Source organism: Marmota monax, unplaced genomic scaffold (assembly GCF_021218885.2).
Source record: "Marmota monax isolate L192 unplaced genomic scaffold, Marmota_monax_Labrador192_F-V1.1 WCK01_AAM20220418_F8-fsc00020, whole genome shotgun sequence".
NCBI lineage: Eukaryota > Metazoa > Chordata > Mammalia > Rodentia > Sciuridae > Marmota > Marmota monax.
Genome location: NW_026692912.1, coordinates 19,936,040 through 19,957,518, shown reverse-complemented (window position 1 = coordinate 19,957,518; position 21,479 = coordinate 19,936,040). Strand labels below are relative to the sequence as shown.

At 54.1% G+C, this 21,479-nt stretch overlaps 1 protein-coding gene across 12 annotated transcripts in view; it reads right to left on the bottom strand.

Moving 5' to 3' along the window:
- The window catches only part of Ralgps1 (Ral GEF with PH domain and SH3 binding motif 1), a 245,250-nt gene that overhangs the window by 4,774 nt on the left and 218,997 nt on the right, over window positions 1-21,479 (bottom strand). For 8 of the 12 annotated variants that reach the window (XM_046451201.2, XM_046451200.2, XM_058581778.1 and 5 more), the window contains 7 exons: window positions 20,976-21,130; window positions 18,695-18,746; window positions 8,801-8,884; window positions 7,446-7,551; window positions 5,547-5,639; window positions 5,298-5,403; window positions 4,318-4,409 (listed from right to left, as the gene is read on the bottom strand). In XM_046451201.2, the coding sequence (XP_046307157.1) occupies window positions 4,318-4,409; window positions 5,298-5,403; window positions 5,547-5,639; window positions 7,446-7,551; window positions 8,801-8,884; window positions 18,695-18,746; window positions 20,976-21,130 (688 nt within the window). The remainder of the gene's footprint in view (window positions 1-4,317; window positions 4,410-5,297; window positions 5,404-5,546; window positions 5,640-7,445; window positions 7,552-8,800; window positions 8,885-18,694; window positions 18,747-20,975; window positions 21,131-21,479) is intronic. The other 4 variants (XM_046451204.2, XM_046451202.2, XM_046451198.2 and 1 more) reach the window with 3 other exon arrangements.

The following is a 21,479-nucleotide window of genomic DNA, read 5'->3' as shown; positions in this document are numbered from 1 at the left end:
ACAGCAAGTAAGAAGCAGGGCTCAGACCCTAAGCCCATGCTCTCAGCCATTATCCTATGTTCAAAATAAAACTGTGTTTAGGGTGAGGAAGCCAAACCCTGAAGGAACAGAGTGTATGCCTTTGGAGGGGACAAGCAGCAGAGGGTGGGTCATTAGGGGATGGCAAGTAGAAGCACAGGAGACTGACAAAGCGTGCGGATACTGAGAACCCAATACCTCTCCATAGCTATATCCAGGACAAGATCTTAGCTCCCTTTACTGGGAGGACCACTGACCTCAAGGTCAGAATGTTGCCACTGTCCCCAAAGCTGTCTCCAGATCCCCAGACTTGGACTTTCTTCTCTGGCATTGTTTTGGGTTCCAAGAGATTTTATTAAAAGCATATATATAGCAGTAGCCCACACCTGTAGTCCCAGCAACACTGGAGGCTGAGGCAGGAGGATCCCAAAGTTGAGATCAGCCTCAGCAGCTTAGTGCAGCCCTACGCAATTTAGTGAGTACCTGTCTTAAAATTTTAAAAAATAAAGGACTGGGGATGTGGCTCAGGGGTAGAGAATCCTTGGGTTCAATTCCCAGTACCAATTAATAAACAAACAAAATAAGCACATGTCAGTAACAATTGGTCAAAATGATGAATTAGAAAAAAAAAAAAAGCACTCCCATATACCAGGAGACAGTTACAAAAATGTTTGCAGCAGCATTCTCATAGGAACAAAAGGCTGGAAGTCATTTCTGTGATGACTGACAGCAGAACTGATAGAAAAATCAGCACAAATAAATGAATGACAGCTACACACGTCAACACTGATGAATCTTACGAACGTGTAGTAGAAGAACAAGTCACAGAAGGAAATGTATAGCTCTGGTTCTAATCACAAAGATGCTTTACAAATGTACCCAGACAATACAAGAAAAAAATCAAATGCGTGTTCTAAAATTATGAAGGAGTGCTGGAGGTGTAGCTCAGTGGTAGAGCACTTGCCTAGCATGCATGCACGCCCTGGCTTGCTCTCTCTACCACAGTAAATGAAAATAAAGTAATAAAAGTAAGTAACACACACACAGCAGGAGCATGGCTATGGGGTGAGGGTGAAGAGAGAGAATCAGGAAGAGGCACTTGTGGGAGGGAGGGCTCCTAGGCCTGAGGGCTCTGCATTTTGGCTGGGAGGTGGATATGTGGGTGTTCATTCTGCTGTTGTTTGTATCTTACACATATGTTATAAATAAGGTTTAAGTGGATTCAGTGTCAGTAAAACAATTTTGAGAAGTGCAAAATAGAAACACAGTCTAGTGGCTGAGATTCCACGTGGACAGCTGCATCTCTGTGCAGCCCTTTCACACCTTCCCTCCCTTCCTTTGCAGGGACACACCATGACTCATTTAAATAATCCCCTTATGTTGAGTATTTAGGTTGTTGCTAACCTCTTATTATTCCATACAGTACTATGGAACTACTTGATGGGAAGTAAATTAGAAATAAAAAGGAAACAAAATAGGGGAAAAAAAAAAAAGGTCTGAATATTGGACAAAAGTACTTCAAAGTGGCAGAAGCTTGCCACAGTGCACTGTTTGCCAGCATGAGCAATCTCACCAAACGCTCACTCTGCCCCATGTTTTTTTCCTAAACCCCCACTGCCTGCTGAGCAGCTGCTGCCACCTGCTGACTGCTCCCTACAGAGGGACAATGGGTCCTTGCCCAGGGCTCTCTTTGCTGTGCCTCCATGAGACCAGGGCCCTGCCTCTTCCCCCACACCCTCCTAGGCAGCCCACTGCAGGGCTGTCAGTTCCTGTTGGACCTGGAGCCACCTGGCCTCTGTGCACAAATCACAGGGCCACCTGTGTGTGGTAGGTGAGCATCAGTGTGCTGCATGTTCTTAGTGGTGCTGAGACACCTGGGATAACCTGTGTGGAGGAGGTCAAGGTGGCTCCAGGTCCAGCTCTTCCTTTCTTTATGCAGCTTGAGATGGCAGCCCCTTCGTTTTAACCTTGTCAGCTTATCCCCTTTGAATTGCCTTGAAACTACTGTCGACCCAAACCACTGGTCTTCCTGTTGTGTAGATGGGCAATCATGTTAATTGAATGTACTAAATATATACAAACTGGGCTGGGGATGTAGCCCAGTGGTAGAGTACTCGCCTAGCATGTCCAAGTCCCTGGGTTCAAACCCAGTATTGGGAGGGGGAGAAGTAAACACTCTAGAAACTTCAGAATGCTAGTCTCTTCTATATCAATGTAGAAATTCTACATGCACATACAAACATACATACAGTTGTGTTTGTTTTTTTTTTTTTCTTTCTTTCTGGGCTGGGGATTAAACCTAGGGCCTTGTGCCAGCTAGGCAAGTGCTCTACCCACAGCCCTCTCCCCCTACAGGGTGACCATGAACTTGTGATTCGCCTGCCTTAGCCTCCTGCGTAGCTTGGATGCATACATACTTTGGTACAAATAAGACTAAGCCTTCCAATGCTCCTGCCCTTTCCTATATTGCTTATACCTAGAGCCTCTTTCGGGGATGGCACATGGCTCGCTATCCAGGGTTGTGCAATAGGGATCTGCTGTGGGTCACGGAGGGTTCCAGGTGTTTTGTTTGTTGTTATTGTTGTTTTTATAAAGAATAATGCTACAGTGAACATTCTTTAATATGTATCTTTAAGGAAATGGGCGATCATGTCCCTAGCAGTCCCATAGGTGAGTCAAGGGACTCCAGTGCAGTTTTTTGGGGGCCTCTGTGCTGCCTCAAGCTTATCCTCCAGTTAGTCTTGTCCTGTTGCTTCCATTTATTGAGGACATTCCACTAGTTCTGCTTTCCAGTCTCTTTACACAGACAATCTCAATCAGCTTCTCTTGTGTGTCCTCATCTACATTACAGATGAAATTCCTCAGTGGGACCAAGCTGAGGGCAGAGTCCAAGGACTTGCCCCTAGAGACCTCCATCTGTTTATAAGAGATACTCTGAAGAGCTGAGAAGTCTGTGGCAGTGCTGTGTCCCTATCCCCCCCAGACCCAAGTGTCTGGTGTGAGCTTGCCTTTGCTGAGGACCCCTCAGACCTGCAGGGCTGCTGCCAGCTTCTCATCTGCTTCCAGCCACCAGCAGCTTTCCTCCTGGAGGCTACCACTAGCTATTCTACACCCTATGCTCTCTCCATCTGGTGTGGAGGCTGGAGGCAGCCACTTTTGACCCAGGCCCGACTGGCTGGCTGGCTGCGCCCCCAGGCCCCTTAGGCAGTTGCAGGTATGCCCAGGGAAGTGGAGGTGGGAAAGCCCAGGCCAACACGGTCAGAATCCAGAGGCATGCTCTGTGGGCCCCCAGCCCCATGGCTCACTAACTGTAGGCCCTTGAACAAGTGTCCACCCCTTCCTCTCTCCCTCCCTCCCTTCCTTCCTTTGGTCCCTTCTTTTTGGTTCTGGGGATAGAACCCAAGGGTGCTTTACCACTGAGCTACATCCTCAGTCCTTTTTTTTTTTTTAAGATTTATTTTTTAGTCTTAGGTGGACACAATATTTTAGTTTTATGTGGTGCTGAGGATCGAACCCAGTGCCTCGCACATGCTAGGCAAGCACTCTACCACTGAACCACAACCCAGGCCCTACATCCTCAGTCCTTTTATTTTTATTTTGAGACAGGGCCTTGCTAAGTTGCCTGGACTGGCCTTGAACTTGCAATTCTCCTGACTCAGCCTGAGTCACTAGGATCACAGGCCTGCACCACCCCAACCAGTGTGCCTGCTACTTTATAAGCATCGGGATCCTCAGTGTTAAATAGAGGCAGTAAGAGAAGCTACCTCTCAGGGACGTGGGAGGACCAGCCAACTCCTGCATGTGAAGCATCTGTATAACAGGTGGTGAGGAGAGGGGGCGGTAGTGGGGGCAGAGGGAGCCCACATCAATACAGTCCCCATTCATCAGCACCCTTGCCTGGCACATGGCTGGCCCTTAGCAACTTAGCCATTACTGTTATTCTCATCAGTCAGTTTTGAGTATTCCCAAAAAGTTTACTTTTGGGGGATGACCAAAGTAAAGTTCCTGATGATGCAGGAACTTGATTCTTTGACTGATATCATACCTGCCACCTCATCTTCCCCCAGTGGGTATTTCTGTGGTGTTTCCTTTAGTGGGAAAGACACAGGAACCAGATTTAATGTTCTGATCTGGACCTGGGCTTTGTTCTAAGCTAAGAAGGGGTGCCTTGCCCCAAGGGAAAATGCTGACCTAGGGAGGGTGCCCAGGAGCAGAGCTGATGGGCTCTGAGGGAAGAAGGGAGCCCCATTATCTAAAGGGCTGAGTGCCCAGGGTGGGAGGGTACTCAGGGGACTTTACCTGAGGCCTGTTGCTCTTACACGCGTCATCCAAATGCTTGTGCCACAGTATTGCGTGGAATCGGGAGCCTGTCTGAAACTTGTAAACATTGCCTGATGGGCAGAGAAAGCAGTGGTTGAGAAGAGGGACACATGGGATGGTTGCCTGTGACCATGTAAAGGAAAACAGGTGCCTGAGTGACTGAAGTAGGGGCGCCCTGGGTGAGCCGGAGCTGGCAGGGGAGGCAGCCTCCCATGTTCCTTTGGCCTGTGTTTTTGGAATAAGCTCTTGGCCATGTTTGGCTGTCTGGTGAAGCCTGTGTGCCCCTTCTCAGAATAATCATTTTAAATGTCCAAAGTATAATACCAAAAAAATCATTAGCAGTTATCAAACCAAACCCCCAAACAAGCTGAGTGACATCATCTATGCACTATACTATACTGATGCACTAATAATAGATCTAGTGGCAGGTCTGACACTGCTGTGTTTCAAAGATGAACAGAAGTGATATTTTGAGATATGTACAAATGAGACATGATATGAAAATATCCTCGATTCCTCTTAGAAAAAAACCACAGGGACTAGAGTTTTTGGAAGTTGCAGAATTCTTTTCTGAGTTGGCCTTGGACCTGGACAGCTGGAATCTTGTGGTTATAGTTAAGTCCGGAGTTCCTGAAATGCCCCAAACCCAAGACCTTCCCAGCTCCACAGCCCTGCCTCATCCTACATTGCTATTTATTCCAAGACACTGAGGCTCCAGCTCCAGGAGTGAGGGGCCTCAGTAGCCTGAGGCAAAATCACGAAACTGATTCCTGCAGCTACTGCTCAAAGGACACACCAGCTGTGGTCTAAGAAGTTTTGTGGACTAATGAGGGGACTTGTGGGTGACACCAAACCTCACACAAATAGAAACCGCAGCCTCAAAGGTCCTAATGTGCTGAGATGCATCTTTGGCAGAAGTGGAAATGGGGGAGGTGCGGTGCCGGTAGCCTGCTGCTTACCTTTGTCAGGGTTATTCAGCTGGAAGATGTCAGGGTGCTCGGGGTCATCGGGCAGTTGTACCATCCAGCCCACGATGGAGACCTTCTTGCCAGGTGTGGATTTATACTGAGGGGAGCAACAGAGAGCCGGGAGGCCTACCTGTGCCAGGCCAGCTTCCCTCCCACCCACCCCTGAAGCTCACAGAAGTGCCCTCCACTGGATGAAGTCCAGTGAAGTCCTGGTGTGGGTGTCCTCTCCACCTGACTTACGTGTTTTCTGTCTGTGCCCCGCAAGGACTTGGCTCCATAGTACAGGAGGGTGGATCCTGAGAGTATGACCCAGTATCTGGTCCATGAGGACAGCTACAGAGGAAGGGGAGGCAGAGAGATGACACACGGTGGGGACAGAGTGGCCTGGTCACCACATCAATGCCAGTACAGGTTTCTCTCTTCACTGCCCCCTGCCATACCCCTGGCAATGCCACCTCCACCCAGGAAAAGAGGAGGGGCCCCTCTCTCATTCCCTCATGTGGCCTTCCACCTTGTTGAGGGCAGGGTGGGAGGGAAGCTGAACTCAGGGCCTAATTCCTACATGTTCCATTGACCTGAACTCAGAGGGTCCTGGAAAAAAGCATGTTTAAAATACAGCCATGGGGCTGGGGTTGTGGCTCAGCGGTAGAGCGCTCGCCTCGCACATGCGAGACCCTGGGTTCGATCCTCAGCACCACATACAAAAATAAACAAGTGAAATAAAGGTGTTGTGTCCAACTACAACTAAAAAATAAACATTTAAAATAAAATAAAATACAGCCATGCCAAGCAGTGACCAGAAGAAGCATAACATCTGTAGTGAACGGCTTTGGAGGAGACTGATGCCTGGAAGCGGAAAACCTGCAGGGCCCTGGCGTGGGCCGGCTTCTGTCACCAGCTAGAGGTGTGGTTCCCTGCTCAGGGCACTCTGCTCCTTAGTTTAGGAAAAACCACTCCAGTGGGGGCTTTTGGTTCTGAAAAGGTAAAGCAAATCCCCCACCCTGGAAGGAAGAAGGAGCCAGCTGCTCTGCACCACCGTGCTCAGGCCCCTCCCTGCTGGGTGGCACTGCATCATCATCAAGGGAAAGCAGTGGCCCTCAGACTCTTCACTGACACCAGAGGGCCCGGCACACAGACAACACGCATGTAAAGAGTTCAAGAAACAGTGCTGATCTCCACTACATATGAGGAACTCTGAGATTTTTTTTTCTATTTTATTCTTTTCTACTCAAAAATCCTGGTCATGTCCCACTGAACTGATTCCATCATTCACTGAGGTGTCATCCAGCATTAGGGACAATGCTGCTTCAAGGACACTGTCTGGTTCCTGCCTGGTAATGACTGAGGCCTGCATTCTTGGTCAGGAGAGAAGTGGGCAGGTTTATACAACAGGACAGACTGAAGTCCCCATGCTGCAGGAGGTGTTGTGACACTGTAGGTCTAAATGATCAGTGTGGCCAGAGCTGGAGCAGAGACTCTCCTCCTCACAAGGCAACTGGCGACTCAAGGCAGGGGCTCCATGGGTACCTGGAGGTGGCAGGTGGGCCCAATAGCTTCACAGTGGATGGCAGTAGGAGGGGGCAAGTCCAGATGACCCTGGCAGTGGACAAGGCCAGAGCAGGACAGGAAGGGCAGAGCAGGTTCTGCCTGGACCTGCAGCTCCTGATGGGCTTGTCAGCAACTTGTCACACAAGGGGCTGATGTTCATGCCACCTGAGGTCATGGAGACCATGACCTCTGGGTCCAGCACAGGAGACGGTGGGGGCCAAAGGCCTCCTGATGCCCTGTGCTTTCCTCCATTAACTTAGGATGCTGCCAGGGAGGAAGGGACTCTGCATATGAGGATGCTACACAGCAGCTGATGTGCTCTGGGCCACTCAGCCTCCTGGGTCTCCAGGCTCCCACTTGCCCTCCAGCCCTTTACCACAGCCCCAGCTCACCCATGTGCTCTGCACACAGACGCTCTGCCACACATGGCCTCCAGGAAGCGGCACAATCTGGTCCAGGTTACAGATGTGGAAACTGAGACCCTTACCCACTTGGTGACCTGGCCAGAGCGGAAGCCTGATTGGCAGGTTCCTAGACTCAAACTGCTCACTGCTATCCACACTGCTGCCAGCAGATGTGCTCCTGACTTACTGCGGGCTTCCGTCCTTCTTTGAGCAGGGTCTTCCTCCTCAGGGGACCCTCCATGGTGGGCACAGCTGCTGAGCTCCCCAGGGTACAGGTACATGGGCTGGTAGGGCTGAGGGGAGACCACCATTCAGACTTGGCCCAAACAGATGAGGCCAGGCACCTTCACTCACGGGGGCCCCTTGGAGCCCAAGGGTGAGCCCATGATGTTCCCAAATGCTAGAGGGCTCACTAGTGCTAGGTCAAGCTGGGGAAGGGAAGGCACAGGGAGCAGAAGGGGCTCATGCAGGCTGCAGAGTTCGAGGCTTGGTCACCAGGTGTCGCATAACCCAGCCCCAGCAGCAGCCCACCCTATCCAGAGGACACCTCTGTCACGTCTTCCTCCTGGCTGCTCTGGGGCTCTCCTGCCCATGTGCTTCCTCTACCCAAGGAACGAGGGGCCTTGCAGCCCCAGCTCTGGAAGCCCCTCCTCTCTGTGCTTCAGGAGCACTGGAGGATATGGGAGTGGTGGGTTGCAATGGCAAGAAGGGAAGGGGTCTCCACATCCCAGGCCCCTGGCCCTTTTCTTCCAGGCTTGCTGTGGATCAGGCACCACACATGGGTGATGACATGGGAGGGCATGGTCAGCCCAGCCTTGTCCTGCACTCCAGATCTGCGTGCTTCTGCTCACTGGATATCCCAGGGGCACCTCGCTCTCCTGTGCTTTCCCCCAGCCTGCTTGCTGCTCCAGCCAGAAGCCTGGGGTGTGTCTCCTCTTGTGCTCTACAACCTAATCAATTCCAAGCATCTATTGATCCCAGGTCCTAAATAAGTCTCGCTGCCCCATCCCCCAGCCCTCCCCAGCTGCCCCTGCCTACCCCAGGCCACTGCATCTTCCTCTGGACCACTGCCCAGGGGCTTTCCCTGCTCTGCCTCCTCTCCACACCAGACCCCTCCTATATCTGACCCCTCCTGCATCCAATGCCTCCCGCCTCCTGCTGCTTTCAAGGGGTAGGTCACCACCTTTGCCCATGCTGGACGAAGCTCCTCCCACTCCCCAGCCTCACCTGTGCCCCCTTGTACAACACAGCCTTTCCTCCACTCAGGTCACCAGCCCTCCTGGTCTCACAGCCGCACCCCAGGCTCTCTCTGGCTGGGAGCACACTCATCACCTGTGTCCCCTTCCGTTATTTGACCAATTCCTATCATTTTTCCAATCCAGATCCCCACCCCTCTCCCCTGGAGCACCCAACACCTCCTCTGGGATCATCAGTGTGCCCGGTGGAGCACTGTGGAGGCATCTATCTCCTCGGTAGCCTCTGGCACAGAGGTTTGCACCCTAGCTATTTGTTGAGTAAATGAAAAAATGAATAAATGAATACCTGTACACGCAGCTCCGGGTTCTGGGAGAATTCCGAACTGGAACCCTCCAGTTGGGCCCCAGCGTGGCATAGAGACGTCCCCTGCTTCGGAGGAAAAGGGGTGAATTTTAGTGACGGCCTGGAAAGACTAGACTTATGAGTACCTCAGATTATGTGGGTCAGCCTCCTCCCCAGGCTCCTCACTCAGGCTGTAAGCATATCCCACCTGCCCACTCCAGGTCAGTGAACACTCACCCCTCAGGGCCTCCATCCAGGAAAGTCCCTAAGCCTCAGGTGATTATTTCATTAACTTTTTATTAATGTTCCCCTTTCCCAGTTACCCCAGTGTGAGGCTGTCATGTTTAATATAGGACGTTACGTGGCCCATGCATCCATGATAGGTCCACGTTCAAGTGCATGCCAGCACAGAACTGTGGGCAGCCTTGCATGTTGGGCCTGGGGCACATGCAGCATCCCCATTCTCCAGGACATAGCTGGATCCTGCTGTTTGCTAAGTCCTCTCCTCTGGATGGCCTCCTCTGCTGGTCTAGCCATCCCTGTCCCTGCAGACTGGTTGGGTGACCTGATCAGCATTCCAGAGCCTGTGAGCCAAGATCTCTCCAGGGCCTCTTGCTGGCATTTCCCTCACCCGTGAACCTTTCCAGGGGAGATGAGCAGCCTCGCCTTCCTCCTTCTGTATCCTTTTCTATTTTAGAGACTCATTCCCCAAATCCACTTGCTGTGCCAGCCTCCTCCTCTCCCCTGCAGGGTACTCCAGCCCTTTCTTTGCCCATGGGCCAGATGACAATGTAGCTTCCTGTATAAAGTCAGACAGGGTCCCTGCTTCTTTTGCAAATGTTCCCCGTCGTCCACGCCAGCCTAGGTACTGGCCCCATGACACTAGCACCTGCGGATTGTGTTGGACACCTTCTCTGCCTGCTGTGGGTACATAGTGCCATCACTGAGCCTACGGCCTCACCCTCTACCTGAGGACAAATAGTTTCTAATGGCCATCAGGTCCACTCTTCAGGGCCCAAGTTCTGGGCTGATAGAAGTCTGCTGGCTGTGTGGGATGGCTGCTCCCCACTTTGACCATCACCCCTCCTCTTCAGGCGATGACATGCCACAGCTTGTGCTTGGGCCTCCAGGTCTTCCATGCAATGGGTCTCTTGATGGTCCCAGGCTGACCCTGCCCTACCATGAGCTGTGGCACAAATGAGAGGCCTGGGATGCCCAACCCCAGCCCTCAGGCTGAACTGCACCTGTCTCTTCCCCTGGTGGAGGGTTGGAACGGTGTGTGCGTGAGATCCTGCAGAGGACCTGTGGCCAACTCTCGTCTGCTAACAGAGGAAGCGCAGACTCACAGCTGAGTGCAGCAGCTGCACAACAGGTCTCAAGCCTGTGCTGCTTAGGGACAGCAACAGGTGGGCCGCGGGGCCGCTCTCCTCCCCAACCATCACCCTGAATGTGTTTTGATTAGGGTATGACGACGGACATTCGTACAGTGTTGTCCTTTGTGGGTGTGTCAGCTGCCAGGGAAGTCTCTTCCTCAGATCTGGGCTCCCACTCAGAGCTGCAGCCTGTCTGGAGTCAGGGATGGCGCTGCCTTCCCAGAGCTGGTCCTTTGGCCCTTCTGTCTGCCCACCTCTCATGCTCTAGGACAGTGAATGACAAAAGGACTGTCCACAGCCACCAGCTGGTTCTCAGGGCAGACAGTGCTGCCACCTTCCTGCTGTCGTTCTTCCTGCTTCTGTGAGGCAGCCCGTGGCTGTGTCTTCCACCGATGGCCTTTGCTGATGGACAGGCTGAGATCGGCATCTTGCAGCCACCTGGCCCTATGAGCAGTCCTTCCTCAGGCCCTTGGGAGTGGGGAGTCCAGCATGCAGGGCATGGCAGGATAGGAGTCACCAGGGGGTGGTGCTATCCTGGGCCAGGTCTTCATGCTCACTCCTGGAAGCTTCGTTTAAGCACCATTATTCCCCCAATGAGGCTCAGCAATGTGAAGCTACCAGATGGTGGCACAAGCCTCATCAGCCAGGATATGAACCCAGATCTGCCAGAGCCATTCAGGTGTAGGGAGAGGCAGAGGGGCCATGGTAGAGCCTACGTGGGCCAGGTCCATGGCTAGTCAGTGTGAGGCCTTCTTGGCATTCTGTTCACGCGTACGTCACTGTGGTCTCCCTTGTGGCTTGCACTGTGATTGAGGTGTGTCAGCGTCTGTGAGGCTGTGTGGCCACCAAGTTCTTAGGCCTGAGGATCTCCTGGGCTGGGGCACCTGCCAGGGCCCCTGTCCCTGGGCTTCCAGGATGAGTATTCTCCTGGGGCTTTGGCTGCCAGCTGCTTACTTCTAATTAACGGCTTCCACCAGGAATCACCCGACCCTGCAGAGGGGCACAGTTCTCATGCCTGTTTTAGATGAGGACACTGAGGCTCAAGGAGAAGCCAGCCTTGTCCCACCCTGCTGGCCTGTTATCAGATGTGGAAAAATGAGTGCTCAGAGAAGGCCGTCTTGACATGTGGGCGAGGTCTGCCTGAGCCGGTCTCGCTGCTCCCGACTGTGGAAGCCACGTCCTGCTCTCCCTGGAGCTGGGGATGGCCACACCAGGTCTGGAAGGGCAGCAGGATGGTGACCTTTTTCCAGGGCCAGCTCTGAGGGATGGTGGCCAGCCTTCTGTCCCTGCAAGCTGTAGGAGGCAGCATTCCAGCTGGCCTGGTAGGCTGGCACCTCACAGCCAGGAGCCTTGGTCACAGGAGCCAGACGGCCTGACCCCCTCCCTGCTCTGAAAAGACTTGTTATGTGGGTGTTCAGGACAGAGCTGCAGGATGAGGGGGCAGTGGTATCTGGTAAACCACAGAAATCATGGGATTTCCCATGGGGGCTCCCACTCCAGAGCCAGAGGCACCTTTCCTACCATCATTCTTGGGACATGTGGCTCAACACAATGTGTCCTCAGAAGGCCAGTTGGACTGTCTGCTCTCCAGAACAGAGCTGAGGGTGAAGGGTACAAGCAGGCAACTGAGGGGGTGCATGGGAGGTTTTCTCTGGGGAAGATGCAGGCTGGAACCAGGGGAACTCCTTCGTCCCACAGGGCTGGAAAAATGACGATAATGTCATGCTGGTGATGATGGTGGTGGTGGTGGTGGCAGCAATGGAATGGTGGGTCCAGGCGACATGCTCAGCAGTATTCGTTCCTTATCCCACGATCCTACAACACTGTGAGGTGGGCACTGGGATCCCTGCCTCACAGATAAGGAATCTGAGGCTCTGAGAGGAGGAGCCACTTGCCCAAGGTCACAACACAAAGAAGAGGAAGCATGGGCAGGCTGTTGAGGTGGCAGCAGCTGGGGCACTCAGACTGGCTAAGGCATTGTTTTCTAAGTAATGATTAAGCTGTAGTTATCACGAGGGTTAAAGCTTGAGCCCTTGCTGCCAGTCTAGGGAGCAGAGGAGTCGAGAGGAGCCTTGGATCAAGCCACTGTGAGGCCTCAGGAATCTTGGTCTTAGCAGAGGTAGGCTCCCCACCCCGTCTCAAGTGCATGGAACCTGGGGAGGAGTGCACCAGAGTGGTGTACCCCCAGCAGGGCCCAGGTGCACTGCTCATCAACCATGTTGACCTCACAGGCAAACCCTAGACTGGAGGCCAGGCCCATCAGGCATGGCTCATCGGGGCCACTGTCTAATGGTCTCCCTCACTGATAGGCAGGAAGTGCTACCCTGAACTCTGCTGGGCCCTGGGACAGCCCTTTTTGCAGCACTCTTTGAAGGACACTTGCTCTCTGTGAGCCACCTGTCCTTCCTTCTCTGGGAGATGTCCCTATTCACTGGGTAGTTCCCTAGGAACCACACTGACTACATGTCTCCATTCCCTGGATAACTGAAAGGACAGAACAACAGGCAAATCCAAGCCAGATTTTTCTCTGCTGGCAGTTAGGAACTAGATCAGAGAGGCTGGGCATCAGGTTCAGTGGCTGGGTGAAGCTACCACACATAACCTGGGAGCTGTGAGCATCCATCCTCCCCTCTGGGCAGCGAGAAGTCCAGAAATCTGGTGTGCAGGGCCGGGGGGACTAGAGCAGACAGGCAGAGGGGAGGATAGACACAGGCAGGACAGTCCTGTTCACCTTCTAGGTACCAGCTATGCAGGGGTTGTGGTGCTAGACAGAGGAGCCATGGGCAGAGTTTTCTCAGTTTCTGTGAAGCAGCGGCTGGCCTGGCCCGGCCCAGCCTTGACTGCTCTAGCCAAGGACAGAGTCAAGTGTAAGCCTTTGGAACCAGGGGATCAGCAACTCCTGCCACTCCTCTCTCAGAGGAGCCTCACTTGCCAGGCTCTAGATTGGGAGCTAAAGGGGTGAAGCAAGAGATGGCACCTTTTGGGGGAAACCAGTCAAGAATTTGGCAAGTCACCCAACAGGGCTGCCACGCTAGGGGCTGGGCAGAGTAGCCTGATCCAAAGTCCAAGGATGAACCCAGGGAAACTGGACCTTGGGAAGGGCTAGCAGCAATGAGAGCTGGGATCCCAGGCCTTGGGCACAGGTATGGGGCAGAGGGCATGAGGTCATTGTGAGTCACCTGAGCATGGCCACTCACACAGCTACGTGGCAGCCGAGGGGACCCCTCATTCCAGATCTTGGCCTAATTATTCTGAAATACTGCAAAGTATGGATCTGCAGAGGCACCTGTGCCCTGGAAAAACCGGGGCATTGTCCAGAGTCCTCTGACCCCAAGAAAGGAAATGTATATTTTTAAAACTGTGTGGGGTCGCCAGGCATGGTGGTGCATGCCTGTAATCTCTGTGGCTCATGAGGCTGAGGCAGGAGGATCAAGAGTTCAAAGCCAGCCCCAGCAACATAGCAAGGCCCTAAGCAACTCAGTGAGATCTTGTCTCTAAATAAAATATAAAAAGGGCTGGGGATGTGGCTCAGTGGTTGAGTGCCCCTGGGTTCAAACCCTGATACCAAACCAAATCAATCCAAACAAAAAACTGTGGGGTAGCAGGTGTGGTGACCTGTTGCAGCCCTCCATGACTCCACTCTCCATGTGTCTCCCTAAGGGTGGCAGGCAATTCTGTGAGCTAAGCTCATCAGGAAACCTCACACAGAGCATCTCTCACCCTCCTTGCTACCCCTAGGGATGCCAGGGTCAACTGCCTGCAGCACCCTTTAGAGGGCCCTCCCCACGAGGCAGCACCACCCTGAAGACCAACAAGGGCTGGTGAAAACTTGACTTCATTCCAGTCTGCCCACCCACCTTGACTGAGATGCCACTGGGGGAGATTCTGCCCAGCCTTGGCCTGGGTGGCATGCTTGCTGGCAGAAGGCACCTATTTGGGGGAAGCTCTGGAAAGTCCCCTTTCATTTCTGCCACAGAGCACCCCACTGCGTGCCATGCTTACTCTGCAGTTCCCAGCGCACAGCCAAGGAACTGAGGCTTAGAGGCCAGGGGGTCCCCGGGAGATGGAGAGCATAAGTGGCCCTGACCTCAGGCCCTGTCTCTAAATAATATATAAAAATAAATATACATTAGGGACTCTAGAGAGCAAGACATGTCTCAGAACCCACCCGTCCTGCATGAGACCTCTAGTGGTCTCCTCAGAGCTCACAACCTCCTCAGGCCCCAGGACCCCCTTGAGGGCTCACCAAGGTCATCTTCACCAAACGCCCTTAGGCCTCTGTTAAGCCCATCACATCCTCCAGAAGTTACCCTAAACCTACAACCAGTGCAGGTCCCCCCCGGACACCGGCCCCACTGGATGGCCCCAGTGCTACAGTGGCCCCTGGCATATGGCTTCTTTAAGGCTCCATGAGCCCAGACTCCCTCCCTGCGTACCCCCACCCCTGCTGGGAGGGAAGAGGACCCTCTGCTTCAGAGAAGCTGAGTGCTGCCCACTCCTGCCCTCTTCCCTGTCCCCCTAGAGGGGCTTCCCCCTGGTAGCTGGGTCTCCGAGGGCACTTCTTCTCTCCTGGTTCTCCCTTTACCCTATCATGGCTCATCTCCCACATGAGAAGCCCCTGCACCCCCGTGGGTCTCAGGAAACGGTTGCCGAGGGCTTTGTGGTGAACTCAGGGACACACCTTCATATTTTGCTTCTTAAAACTGGTCAGAAATCATCTCTAATGATATCTTTAAAAAGCTAAGTACTAATTATTTTTCTGAGTAGAAAAGAAAGATTTGGCCATTGTGGAAAATCTGGAGAATATCAGCTGAGACAAGGGACAAAAGTCTCTCAATAACCTACAACCCAGAGACAATTAGGATGAATGAGATGGTGCATGTTTGCACACACCCACGTGTGTGCATGATTCATTTTGTTCCTTTTTAAAAACAAACCTCTTTTAGGATAAGCTGACCATGGGGACAATATTCTTGCTCTCACCTAGTGCCAACACCTCCCTCTCCAGTCAGACACACAGCGCCTGCCCCACTGCCCGCCTGACTGTTCGGCCCTTTCCCTTCTTCACTTCCCTGAGCCTGAAGGTGGCTGGAGCCCAGACCAGTGTGAGTCCCTGGCCCCCACTCTCCAGCTCATTAGGCCCAGGTTGAAAATGTCTTTCAAGGACACCTCCCCACTCCATGGGCTGCGGGGCTCTCATTCTACCTGTGGCCCCATGGGTCAGGGCCGACTGGTATAGTCACAGAGAAAAGCGGCCCACCCTTGCCCTGCTCCCTAGTGACAAAGACCATGGCTCAGGAACACGCCCTGGCAGTCCTTCTGGGCCCTGAGGATAGGGTCAGGCCTTTGGGGCAACCAGGGACTGAGGGATGACCAACTGACCCCTGGCCTACTGCTCCTCCCCAGCCCCACAGGCCCGTGACTTTGCTAGGGCTGACATGGATGAGGGGACACAGGGTGGGGAGCACAGAGGAGGGTGTCTTTTGCTCCCTGTCTCCTTACTCCACAGTCCCAGAAAGAGCAGGTACAGTGCCTCTACAGTGGTCCATGGCTCCCCAGGCACAGTGTGGGAGTTCTTGAAGCCAGACATTCCAGGAACACAGCGAAGTGTGGCCTGGCCTCTGACTGACACCGAGGACCACCTTTGAGCCCTTCACTGACAACATCCATGTGTGTAGACTTGAGGAAGGTAAATTCACAAGACCATGTCAAATGATTTCCCTTTTGGCAGACAATGGGAGTTCTCCTGCTCACCTGTTTGTGGTGGCATTAATGGTGATTTGGATGTACTTTTGAAGCTGTGTGTGGTAGGGGGTCTCTGGCTTGGGGCCTCTTTGCCTTTTACTTGGTACCTGGCTCCATTTCTCTCCCTAGTCCAGGCCAAGTCTATCACCAGGCCTGGGGTGCTGGGGGACTTGGGAGCTGGTCAACTGAATGTCATGGTTCCTGAATTTCAGAGCGACAGGTCAAAATGCTGCTCCCCTGCTCTAGCCAGACCCCTTCCTCTCTCTCACCTTGTTATTCTGAGTGGGCCAGAGTGGACACCTAGAGATCAACTCCTCTTTAAGAGGAGGAACTTGCGGTCTGGGGAAAACTGGGAATGGAGGGAGGACCCGCTAAGCACTGGCTACCTGAAGATAAGCAGTAAAGGGACCCAGGTGGTGACACACAACTGTGAGGGAACAGCAACACGGAACAAGGATGTTCAAGCTGTGAGAGGAAACTCTTCCCCTGGAGCTCAGGTGCTCTCAAGGAAGCAGGAGCAGAGGATGGTACAGGGTAGAAACAGGGACTGGTGGCCTGGCCACCAGGGCTGGAGAGTGGGAACAGCTGGCACCTGAATCATCAAGCTTGCATGAGGCTGGGACATCATAACTCCACTGGCATCTCCTGAAGCAAGTGGACTCCTGTTCCCCACAGCCAGGAGGGTTTGGCCAAGAGCTAGGTCACAAGACAATGAGAAACAGGTCACCCTCCCTGCAGGGCAGTTTGAGGGCCCTGGAGGCAGGGCTGGGTATCTGTGTGGATACACCAGCTGGGAGCCAGTGCTCAGAGGAGATACCACCCAAAATGCACCTGCTATGGACATTCGATGGATAGTGACTGAGACGCTGTAAGATGCTGCAGCCCATAGCGCTCACCCCCCGGCCAGGACCTGCACCTTCCTCCCTCCTAGCAGCTCTGTCTCTGCTCAACACCCCTCAGGGTGGCCCACCGTCAGCAACCAGTGAGGGTTCTGGCAGGGAGTCGTTGCCTAAACAGCTACTAAATGAATAAATGAGTGGATGGAGGAATGAGCCAGTGAAGGAATGAAGGAAGGAACTGGGAGGTTTCTGTGGTGCTATGCTGGACCTTGGCCCTGTGCCAGTTTCCTGTTTGCTGTCTTCCCATTGGCCTGTGTCTAGGGGAGAGGCTGGCTTGTGTGTCATCCTGTTTATCAGGGTGTCCCCAGGAGTTTCTGACTGAGTGACTGTTCTGGAATATGCCTCTTGGCCCCAGGCTCTCCTTTCCAGTGGCCAGGGTGGGTTGCCTGAGCTCCCCAAACTGGAACAGAACAAATGTCCCTCCAGGAGCCCTGTGGGGAAGGCAGAGAGAGAGCCTCTGAGTGTGCACGGCCTCCTCGCTCCCTCTCCCTGCCCCCATCTTGGGGCTCACAGACACACTGGGTGACATTGGGCCAGTCCCTATAGCTGTCACTGCCAGTCTTCAGGCTAGGTGGTGGGGCAATGAAGAGGGGGTCCTCGATAGCAGGAGGGTTTGGATTAGGGTCATCTCTGCCATTATCAGATGAGTGTGAAGCGAGCATGTCACCTCATCTCTCTGCATGCTCCATACAAAATGGGGACAGCACACATGCTGCTGTGGGGAACACTGAGGCTACGTGAGTCCACATACAGGTGGGGCCCAGAGGTGGCGGCACCTGGGGAGTGCCAAGCACAGCTCCTGACCATGACAGCCCCTCTGCCTGGAGGAACAGCTGGATGGGAGCGACCTTCCCTCTGATCTTCCTTTATGATCATGGGGGCTCAGGCAACAGAAGCTTCAGCATCAGAAGCGGCGTGTGTGTAAGTTGTGTGCACTCACATATGTGTGTGTGGTGCAGTTGCCCACATACACGTGGAAGTGTGTGAGTGTGCATGTGTTTGTGCATGCACACGTGAGTGCACATGGACAAGTGTCTGAGCTGTGAGGATGGGCAGGGTGTGCAGATGCGGGTGGGAGTGTGACTGTGTGTGCAGATGTGAGGACACCGGGGAGAACTCTGTGGCAAAGCCCCTGGATGCTGGTGGGGGACCCACCCTGAAGGACAGTGAAGGCCTACCTCTCTGGGACATTCTTCATCACTGGATTTCCTCCTGCTGTCCTCAGACCTTGTGTCACCAAGGTGACTTTCACCTTCAGCAGCACTGCAGACACCCATTAACAGCTTCCTAGTGGTCCCAGAGCCCTGCGCTGGCCCAGGAAGCCTGGGTGTGTGGATCATGTGGGTGATCTCCTGAGTGGGAGGCTGGACACCTCGGCAGACAGGCTCTGCACGGGAAGCCAAACCATGTGCCAAGGGAGCCAAGAGGGTGCGTGGCAGGGGTGGCCTCTTCACTGTCACCAGTGCCCAGTAGGGTGGTATTCAGTAAATGCCAGGCCCAGGGTCCGAGGACGTGTGGGTGCAATACTCTTAGAGTCCACCAGGCGGAGCCACGAGCCCATCTCAAGACTAATCAATTCTCCAGCTTCCAGTTTCAAGAGCTCGCCTCGCAGACCTGGTCTGCTGTGGGTCTCCTGTGGCTGGGCTGGAAGAAGTGCTCCTGGGGCGACTCCAGGACCAGAGGAGGAGTGGAGCTACACAGCGTGCGGGGGGGGGGGGGGGGCAGGACCTCCACACACTCCTGCTCATTCCAGCTGATGAGCCACAGGCCACCCAGCAGAGGCACAGCAGTGGGGCAGGGCTGTCCCTGCCAGAGCCTGTCTCCAGCTCCCTGGGGCCTGAGGTGGGATAGGAGGGAGGCTGTGCTGAGGCCACACTCACCTTTCCAGCCCTGAAGACATCTCTTCACTAAACTCTGAGCTCTCACTACTGCCTGGAAAAGGAACACAGATGAGTGAGTGCAGCGGCCTCGCAGAGAGGGGGCTGTCCCCCAGGTCACTGGGCACAGGCCCCTGAGCTCGCCATGGCTTCCAGTCTGTGGGCAACAACCTGATGTGAGTTTTTGTTGCTATTTTTGGCTCTGATCTGGGAGGGCTGAAAGAACCGTCCTGTTCCACTGTTCCGCAGGCGGGGCTTCCGCCGCCTTCCCACTGCCTGCCCTCAGGCCTCCCTACTGGTTCAGGGGACGCAGGGCTGGCCCACCCTTACCTCACAGAGGCCATATGAGCACTTCTACCTGCAAGGTCAGGGCTGAACTAGATGCTAGTCAGTGTGGCTGACTCACATTGGCCTGAAGTCTTGAGGGAGTGCCCCTGCCGACCCCTGGCCATGGAGAGAGAGACAAGGTCTGGACTGTGCCCCTGTACCATGCTTGTCCTCCCTGTGGGCCTGGACCTGGGTCTGACAGGGACACCCTGCTTCTGTACAGACCACGGGAGCCTCTCCAAGGAGAGATTTTTTTCCTGTCACTCAAGCATCCACACATCATGCTCTGTACTTTCTCAGACTTCAGATGCTCTGAGGGTCGAGCTCTTTGCCTGAAAGAGCACCTAGCCAAGCAGCTGGAAGGAGCAAGGAAGAGTCCTTGGCTCTCATGTGGAGGGTGGAAAGATGGACAAGCCTGCTCCAAGCAGGGCACGTGCACACGTGGCCACTTACTCAGGGACTTTCAGCCCCAAACAAAAAAACATTTTGAGTTCCCTGACTTGAGGAGCCAGAACCAAACAACCTCGTGATCTCCCCCTGGACGCTGGACAGCACAGCACCTCACTCATCTTCTGCCTCAGGAAGAGCAGGCCTGTGCTCAGGCACCGCTCCGACAGTTTCCTGGATGTCAAACAGCTGTTCTGGGCCCAGCTGAATACTCTTGGGCCTGCATTTGCCAGAGTGTGCTCCTCGGAACCCCTCTCTTGCCACACACTTCAAGGAAAAGGGGTCCATGAGTGGAGTCTGGGAACCCATAGGCTCTGAGGGGTCCCTGTGAGGGGTCACAATGCTGATGAGCATAGTAAGGTCCCTGGAAGAGCCTGCTCGCCTTGTTTAACTGGTCTTTCCTGGCACATGGCCAGAAACCTTCTTCCAAGGCACACCTGTGAGCAGGGATGCACTGTCCTGAGCTCTCCTCCATCCCTGCCCGTTTCCAAACAGGACGACCTCCTCCAATGACAAGAGGCAGACACAGCTTGCTTATCACAGACTTCTGGGGATGGGAAGCAGCTGACCCCTGGACTGACACGGCCGCAACCTGAGACTGCCCTAATTCCCGAGTTTGCGGGATGCCAAGAGTCCTGCCTGGGTTTCCTGTTGCCTCCCCTTGCTCCTGGCCCACTGTCCTATAGTCTTTGCCAGATCAACTCTCTGTCCCACCAGACCTGAGAGAACTCCCTGATAAGGGAAGCAGACAGACACACAGATACACTGGCCACAGAAGCACAGGCAAGCACAGGCACACTGAAAGGCAAGGGCCATTGGAGAGGGCACTGGTCTGCTGGCAGTAATGACAAGGGGCGTCCACCTTGCCTTCAGCTAACCTGGGCACCAGGAGGATGGCTCTGTGACTAGAGCTCAAGGCTGGCCTCAGCCCTACTTCTGTGTCCCCTGCCCCGACACAGAATCAGCAGTACGATTTCTGTCCCCTCCATTGATATGAGCACCATCTCTGGCTGATGCTCAGTGGTGCAATCTCATCCCTGAAGACCACATTTTTGTCCTCCTTCATTTGGTTTCTCAGCATAAAGAGAAGTACCCAACTGACTACCCAGTGGCCCATCCAGCTGCCACCCCAGGCAGCTTGCTTTGCTTTGCCCTGCAGTGTCCCGACTGTAGCTCTGCCTGGGACACAAGTGCTACGGCAGCAGCAGCCAGGCTTTGGGCGTTGACAAGGACTCAAGCGTGTGCTCAGCTGCTTCTTCCACCTGCCCACCACACTCAGGGCTACTAACAGCAGGGGGACATTGGGGCTCTTCCTGAAGCCCTGGAGGCTAGGAAGTGGAGGCTTCCTGGCTCCAGGGGATTTCTGCAGGGAGCCACCTCTGGAAGGGTGAGGGGCATTGGGTTCCCTGGAGCAAGGTGCTACTGGGCGTGGCACAGTGACAGAGACAGACACAGAGCACACGCCGGGCCTGTGGCCCCCTGCCTGTGGTGTGCAGGCTGGAGCGCTTACCTAGGGAGAGTCCATTGGTGACAGCGGAGGAGGTGAGGGTGAGGCCCTTGCGGGGGCTGCGGGACTCTAGGACACTGTCGTCCAGAAGGTGCCTGGCTTTCTCCGATGGAAATGTCGCACTTTTACTCTCAACTACACTCAACTGACACATCATACTGGAAATGGAAAGGAAGAAAGAAGGCAAAGCTCCTTATCTGCAGGGTAATGGTGGCTGCACCTGCTCTGGGGGCGGGAGTCCAGAGTGCAGCGGCAGGAATAGGCTCTGCCCAGAGCTGCGGACAGTACGGCCCTCTCATGGCATGAACTTGGGCAAGTCACATCCTTTTCCAGAGCCTCAGTTTCTCCATCTATCTACGGCGACTAACACTGCTTGCCCTGCCTGTCTCTCAGGATGAAGATGAGGCTTGTGAGCGATGAGGCTGCGCGAGGGAGGCGCAGTGGGCGTGGCCAGCATGGCTGATCTGGAGTCACCAGCACCTGGCCCGGTCCTGGCTCCAACACTTC